The 8,114-nt window shown below is 35.0% G+C and overlaps 1 protein-coding gene across 1 annotated transcript; it reads left to right on the forward strand.

Annotated features, from left to right (window-relative positions):
- Window positions 1–6: 6 nt before the first annotated feature.
- Window positions 7–4,716, forward strand: LOC112000425 (F-box/LRR-repeat protein 3). Its single transcript, XM_024032543.2, has 8 exons — window positions 7–730; window positions 1,900–2,025; window positions 2,297–2,401; window positions 2,492–2,885; window positions 2,960–3,089; window positions 3,336–3,630; window positions 3,732–3,983; window positions 4,296–4,716. The coding sequence occupies exons 1-8, from the start codon at window positions 71–73 to the stop codon at window positions 4,299–4,301; spliced, it is 1,968 nt and encodes a 655-aa protein (XP_023888311.2). The 5' UTR covers window positions 7–70; the 3' UTR covers window positions 4,302–4,716.
- The last annotated feature ends 3,398 nt before the right edge of the window (window positions 4,717–8,114 follow it).

The following is an 8,114-nucleotide window of genomic DNA, read 5'->3' on the forward strand; positions in this document are numbered from 1 at the left end:
ACCAAACCAAACCAAACCCATATCCTAAAATTCTAACTGTAACTGTAGGAACTGCAAAATCCAAAGAGTGATGAAAAAGCAGAAGAGCATTATTCTTAAAATGGACGAACCATTACCAATCTCAAACCCCTTTGACCTTTTAACTGAAGAGATAATCTTGGCTATTCTCGACTCTCTAAACGACGACGCGTTTGCCAAGAAGTCGTTTTCCTTAGTCTGCAAGTCGTTTTACTTCATCGAGTCTCGCCACCGCAAGACTCTCAGGCCTTTGAGCACCGACCTCGTACTAAGAACACTGAAGCGGTACCGTTTCGTGTCTGAGCTCGACCTCTCTCTCTGTCCTCGAGTTGACGACGCCGCGTTGACTCAGATAGCCTCGTCGAGAAGCTCTCTCCGCTCGATCAACCTGTCGAGGTCGAGGCTGTTCACGCACAACGGGTTGTCGAGTTTGGTGGCGAACTGTGCTGGGTTGGTGGAGATCGATTTGTCGAACCGGGCGGAGCTGACGGACACGGCGGCGGCGGCGATTGCGGAGGCGAAGAATCTCGAGAGGCTGAGTTTGGCGAGGTGTAAGATGATCACCGACATGGGGATTGGTTGTGTGGCGGTTGGGTGTAAAAAGTTGAGGTTCATTAACTTGAAATGGTGCCTTCGTGTCAGTGATTTGGGTGTCGGATTGATCGCTATGAAATGCAAGCAGATTCGGGCTATGGATCTTTCTTACGTACCGGTAAATCCTATTGTTTCCTTCTTCGTTTTTTGGTTTTTGTTTGGTGGCTGAGAAAGTTATGTTTTTTTTTTTTTTTGGTTGCTGTTGTTAGTGTTGATTGGTTTGTTTGATTCAATTCATCTTAGAGTGTTTACTTCTTTGCTTTATTGAGTTGGTTTGGACATGTTTTTTTTTTTGGTCTGCGTTTGAGGAATTATATGTCTGTGTTTATTGGTCAGTTTGGCAAATATGATGTCATTATATTTGAAAAGAAAAAAGATTGTCTTGTTGTGGACTAACAAAAATGGATATTTGCTAGTTTGAAAGGTGGATGGTGTGTATTCAGAGTGATATATGAGATTGAGATTTAAATCCTGATTAAGATTGAAACCATGTTCACCTTTGGATTTGTAGGACTGTAATATTTAATTTGAACCATGAAATGAATCCATTTCAAACAGAGAGGATATTAGTCTGTTGATTTTCGGGTGTGCTGGTGTTGTTGCTATTCGATCGATTGAATTTTTGTATCTCAGTGGGATTTTATGAGGTTTACTTTCCTCTGTGAGATTGGTCCTTCATAATCAGAGTGGAAATATGGGTTTCTTTGAAAGTGGTCTTAGAAGATTAATGTAATCTAGTGTACGGAAGATTGGATTACGATGAGATTAACTTGTTACTGTGGATGATTATTCTAAATAAAATGATAGGTTTACCTAAAGTTATTAATTTCTTTCTTTGGTGAATCTTAGATAGTGGGTGTTTCTTTTGCATTGGTGGCATCAATGATAGTTGACCAATCATTAGTCAAAAAGTTGCGGGTTACAAAAAGCCAGCATCTTAGCATATTAAGCCAATCTCAAGTGCTTAAATATTTTGTATTTATTAGTTTATTTTATGGTTGATTAGGCTATCTTACTTGTCCAGCTATGTTTTTGTTGATCTAGATTGAATTTTTCGGTGCCACATGGAAGTAGAAGCTGTTGCTGCAGATCATGAACATAATGAGTGATTCAGTCATGAGACAAGATTTATTGCTCAATGCATAATTTATCTTGTTTCATAAATTCAAAGTCTCTTTTAATTCAAATGCATGCACTCATTAAGCAATTGATATTCTTTAAATACATGTCAGGCAGTTATTTAAAAAGAAAAAAGAAAAACGAAATTTATACCCTTATGCACTGCAGATCACTGAGAAATGTCTTCCACCAATCCTGGAACTGGAGCATCTAGAAGATTTGGTTCTTGAGGGATGCCCAGGTATTGATGATGCTGGCCTTGCAACCCTTAAACACAGTTCCAAGTCGCTAAAGGTACATTTTATTTTTATTTTTTCATAATCGTAATACTTATTTTTAGCTCTTTGAAGATTTATAGATTTTTTTGGCATGCCTGTCTTTTTTTGTACAACTTTTATGGTAAATGCCCATAATATACGCATTTAATAGGTTGAACTGTCAGGATCCAGTCCATAATAGGAGCTACATAACATCTCTTAACTGCTGTGTCAAACTTATTGGTTTAGCTTTGCTTCAATTCAATGTTATTGGCGGTGACCTTTATCCAATTTTTCATTTTTCACAGACACTTAATATGTCAAATTGTCAGAATGTCAGTCATGTGGGTTTGTCTTCTCTGACATATGGTGCTGAGTACCTGCAACATCTTTTTCTAGCATACAGTCTTTCTGTAAGTCCGTAAAATATTTATGGTAATTTCCTTACCAAAAGTTTGATATATATTCCTTCTAATAATTCTTTAAATCTTTAATTGATTCAGGTGACTTCTGATCTAGCAAAATGTCTGCATAATATTTCCGGGTTGCAGTCTATTAAATTAGATGGTTGTTCAGTTACAACTTCTGGGATGAAAGCCATTGGAAATTGGCTTGCGTCACTTAAGGAGCTGGGCTTAAGTAAATGCTTGGGAGTAACTGATGAATGCCTATCCTTCCTTGTGCAAACACACAAAGAACTGAGGAAGTTAGACATAACATGCTGTCGCAAGATAACATATGCCTCTATAGATAGCATAACAAATTCATGCACCTCCCTCACTGCTCTAAGGATGGAGTCCTGTAGTTTGGTTTCAAAGGATGCTTTTGTGCTGATTGGACAGCGTTGCCGATTCTTGGAGGAATTGGATGTCACAGATAATGAAATTGACAATGAAGGTTTCACCATGGGCCTTAGCTGTCCTTTTTATAAATTTTACTATCAGCAGATGATTAAAGCTTCTTTTTTGCAGGTTTGAAGTCCATCTCAAGATGTTCCAAACTTCTCACCTTAAAGCTTGGAATTTGCTCGAACATAACCAATGATGGGCTTACCCATGTTGCAAATGGTTGTTCCAAGCTCAAAGAGCTAGATTTGTACAGGTTTGCAACATTTAAACTCTTTAGTGTTTACAGATTCCTTTCAAATTATAGAGCTTAGAATAAACCAAAAATGGGGTACCCTAAGCTTTCTTGGTCCCCTTCATTGATGCTTCAGAACATGGTGTTATTTCATTCCAGTATTTGAAAGTCCATTTCATAGATTTGTTTTCATCATAATGCTAGATCGAGCTATGTATAAGTTAAACATTATTCTTAATAAGGTAATCTTTGTTTCTTCTCTTCTAGATCCTCTGGAATAACTGACGAGGGCATAACAGCAATTGCTCATGGCTGTCCTGCACTGGAGATGATTAACATTGCTTACAACGATAAAATTACAGATACTTCATTAATATCCTTGTCAAAATGCATGCTGTTAAAAGCAATTGAGATTCGAGGATGTCATTCTGTGTCGTCAGTGGGTCTATCAGCCATTGTTATGGAATGTAGGCAACTTATGGTGCTGGACATAAAGAAGTGCACCAACATTAATGATAATGGAATGATTCCAGTTGCTCAATTTTCCAAAAACCTTAAACAGGTACAATCCGTTTCCTTTCTCTAGTTGTCAGGGACATTGGACTGCGTTTGCAAACTAATATTAGGGGCTCATTTTTTATTTATTTTTTTATTTTACTGCAGATAAACTTGTCATATTGTTCAGTTACAGATGTTGGGCTCTTAGCTCTAGCCAGCATAAAGCGACTGCAGTGCATGACTATCTTGCACTTGTCAGGGTTGACTCCTAATGGTCTGGCTGCTGCCCTGTTAGCCTGTCGAGGACTAACAAAAGTGAAGCTCCACACATCCTTTAAACCGTTACTTCCTCAATCTCTCTTTGAATATATGGAAGCCCGAGGCTGTGTGCTTCACTGGAGGGACAAAGCATTCCGGGTACTTATTTTCTTTGCCTTTTAGGGCACATCAACTACATATTGCCTAGTGAATTTCAGTTGTCAAGAAATAAGATTCCCCTGATGCTTGGAATCCATGTCTATTTTCAAACGGATTCCCATATATTAAAACACCATTGGTGAAATGCATGCCATCCTGGAGAAAGCAAACTGTTGTATGCTGAGTCAGATAAAACTCATTGTTTGACTGTCATGTAGAAATAGAAAGATTAATGTAGACTTGGGTTATAAACTTAGTAATTGAAGTAGCTGTTATATCATGGTACTCAAATTCGACTTGTATTGTTGACAGGTGTAAATGGATCCAAAAAGATGGGAGATTGCATTATGGAAGAAGTCATGAAGCTGCATAATTTGGGAAGAAAGATAGATTCCTTTATTGGTGTGTGCACCTGCGCGAAGTGCTTGCAGTGTGAACTCTAGAATGTTTAATGTAATGTAATGGATGTTGCACAGATGCACTGCTGAAATTTTCCAGTCAAGTTTAAATCAACCAAATTTGACCTTTCTGTTGTCTTTTTTTATGTTGTCATTGAAAAGGTGTCGGTTGATTTGAATCAACCAAATTAAACAGTTGCAACTGGCCCTAGTTCCCAATGGTCTAGTGATGGCAAAATGTCCCCACCATGTCCTAATCTGATCAGCAGTGTTCCACCTTGTGTGGGTTTTCTGTCTCAAAGAGGACGGAATAATGACAGGTTATGCTTATCTCACTCTGCTTGACTCCATATACATAATTTATTTCTATGCATTTGACTCTAGTTTAAAAAACTAATTTATTTTACCATTTAAATTGTTTGTGCTACTATTTATGGCATTGTTGCACTTTTTGGTATTATTTATGGGTTTCACTGTACTATTTCAGCCAACTTTTATCTTTATCTATATTATTTTTAGCAAAAAAATTTCAGTTTCAGCGAAATAAATATATCTCAAACAGACCTATATGTATCTATTTATCTTATTATTGATGATTGAGAGGTTGAGCCTTGGTTTGATGACAAGTGTTTTTATCAAAAGGGATAGGTCACAGATTTAAGCATGGAAATCAGCCCCTTATAAAAATTAAAAAAAAAAAAAATCAGTTCTAATCTCTTACGTATTGATCTGAGTGTCACTCCATTAAAAATGATAAAAAAAATGTCTCCAACCTCATCTTGACTAGACCTTCCTGCCCTAGAATGGGGCAGTCACAATCCGGATTCATTGCCATGACTACAGGAGTCCAGCCCATATTTTTAGCTTTTTGGGTAAACCCAAAACAAGCCAAGCCGAGTCAAGGTGGGCAAGAGCTCTGACCATAAAAGGAAAAGTTATGTAATTAGCTCCTTTTGGGCTTTCATGATAACAACTATGAAGAAAGGTTCAGGCTTGGGCCATTGGCTCAGCTCAGGTTAGGTGTGAAAAACTGAACTTTCTCCAGGCTTGGGCCATTAGCTCAGCTCAGTTTAGGTGTGAAAAACTGAAATGGCTTGATATGAGCTGAGTCAAATGGTCACTCCTCCTCATCTCCCAAAAGCAGATAAGATTAAATTAATTAAGTTTGAAATCCCAGGCACTGTAAGGAAACTGGAACAAATGCAAAGAAAAACTGGGAAATTTTTATTCAACATCCATATCATTGGCTGCATATCCCATTCGAGATTTTTGACTTTGATTGCCTACAAATTATTATTATTTTTTTTGGGTCAACGTGACTCATGGACATCACAGCTCGGTGTAAAGAAATTTTCACTCCAGACCTTTTAGGACTCTTTGGGCTATTGCAAAAGTTATTAATGTGGCATTCATGCATGAATCTTGACCCCTTTTTTTTTTGGGTGTAATCATGTCTATATCTAAAATCAAAATTCCACAAAGATTCGATATCTTATTACATTATCCAATTTCGTGCAACCAAATGCCACTTCATGTTCTTTGTATTTTCCCCTTTTATTGTAGAAAAGCAAGCACCTTCATTCTAAACGTGAGTGAATAGTACTTCCAAGAATCCAAGGTGATTAAGCTCATAAGGCTTGCATAAAAATGATTCACACAACTATGATGATTTTAGTCAAGTCACACTCATGGGGCTTTTGAAATGGCCAACCAAGCTGCTAAGGCATCATTTTGAAAAAGTGTGGGTCTTCACCAACAAACAATCGAAAACATATAAAATAATTGAGTAATTGAAACTTCTTGCTACAGTTTTACTTATTTCTTTCCTTTTGTTAAAAGATGAAAACATTATAATTGAGTAGAAACAAATATGAAAGGGGCTGCTCCACATTGAAGGCTCACAAAGTCACCACCTTTAAAAAAAATTGTGACCATCATAAATTTATTTAGGCCCAACAAAATAAAACTTTGGTTTCCTTAACAATATATTAGACGCTTTCCAAAAAAAAAAAAAAAAAGGCTCAAGCAAAATTTTATTGAATTAAAAGTTAAAAAAGATATACCTTGTAATATTAATAATGAGATTATTATATAACGATTTCACAATATAAAAACTTATATATGAAAATTGTAACACTTTATGTATTTACGTGTTTTTTTTTTTTTTTGTCAATACATGAAATTCTATTTTTATTATATTTTGTATAATTGAAATTTCTTATTAATATTAATAATCACCTTGAAATTTTTTTTTTCTTGGAGGTGCTACAGAATATGATTACAATGCGATATCAAAGAGACGAAGATGAGTTGTAATGCTGATAAAAGCAAATCAACCCTTGCCAAACTCAAAGAAAGAAAGAAAGAAAGATTAAGGATGAGTGAAAAAAAAGAAACTGAGAAAATGAGAATCATAGTCCAAAAGTTTTGAGAGTCTGAAAATGTGAAACAAATAAAAGCCAAACTTAAATGAGAAAAACGCTTAGGTATAATGCTTCTCTTCTGGATTTTCCAGAATTTGAATGCTCAAAAGGTAACCAACTTTTTATTTTAAATTTATTGTTGCAAATTATTAGAGAAAAGCCTCAAGAAATCACTTTGGACTTTTTGCTGGGGATGGAGAACTCATAAAGGACATACTAAGCTCTGTTTTCTTTTTCTTTTTTAATTGGATATATACGAATAGCTTTTTCACAATGAGGATTCATACGCCAGTTCTGGCTAACACAAAGAATGGCACTTTTCACACTATGAGTCTGATAGGTCTTCTAGAAACACTATACTTGCCTAATACACATGCTGATGCCAGGTTCACATCAAAATATTAAAAGCTGAAAAAGATAGACATAAACTTAAAAATATCAAAATATTATGAAAAAGGCCAGCGCATTCAGACTCAAATGAAATATTAACTACTTATAAAAAAAGAAAAAAGAAAAAATAAATATTAACTAAATCTAAGCCAAAAATCCCACTTTTTTCTATTTTGACTAATTCATTATTCACACGTCTTCACAAGTGTCTTACTCTATCTCTATTTCATTTAAGATTAAATTACACTTTTGACTGTGGTTGTTTTCACTTGGTCCTTTATATTTTAAATTTTTTACTTTACTTTTATATTTTAGACTTTTTATTTTACGCTTTTCATGTTTGATTTTGTTACTTATATGAAGCTCTCTTTTAGAGACTTAAATTTTGGTCCTTATCTTCACATTCTACAAACACTTGTATTTGTGGAGTGAGTATCACATTAATAATATGCGATGGTATCATCTAAAGTAATTAATCTAACTATTATAATATATTTTTCTACTCACAACAATTTTTTTTTTTTTTTTTTACATTTCACAACATTTTAGAATTAGTATTATATGAAATAGTTAAACTTAAATCACACTTAACAGCGAATGGTAAGACCAATATGAAAATGGCATTAAATATAAAAGGTTAAATAAATTATAAAATGTAAATGAATAAAATGAAATTAACTCCAAACTATGCGCCAAAAGTGTACTATAATATTCATTTAAATATTCTTTAGCTATATTCTAGCTATAAAATATTATCTTAAAAAAAAGAGAAGCGTGGGCCTGATGTGAATGCATCCAGAAGCAACATCTGGAATCTGGACTATAGTTGATAAAACATGCTTAAGCTCTAGAAGAATTTTAAGACTTAATACTCGGTCTAGTTCACATTTTATATCCTCCTGTAGTGACCTATAGATATG

This window comes from Quercus suber, unplaced genomic scaffold (genome assembly GCF_002906115.3).
Source record: "Quercus suber isolate HL8 unplaced genomic scaffold, Cork oak 2.0 scaffold_1030, whole genome shotgun sequence".
Taxonomy (NCBI): domain Eukaryota; kingdom Viridiplantae; phylum Streptophyta; class Magnoliopsida; order Fagales; family Fagaceae; genus Quercus; species Quercus suber.

Excerpts from the sequence above, each read along its gene's own strand:
- LOC112000425 (XM_024032543.2), top strand. The coding sequence starts at position 71 with ATGAAAAAGCAGAAGAGCATTATTCTTAAAATGGACGAACCATTACCA. Across the intron at positions 2,026-2,296 it reads ACAGTTCCAAGTCGCTAAAG|ACACTTAATATGTCAAATTG; the intron begins GTACATTTTATT and ends CATTTTTCACAG. Across the intron at positions 2,886-2,959 it reads TAATGAAATTGACAATGAAG|GTTTGAAGTCCATCTCAAGA; the intron begins GTTTCACCATGG and ends TCTTTTTTGCAG.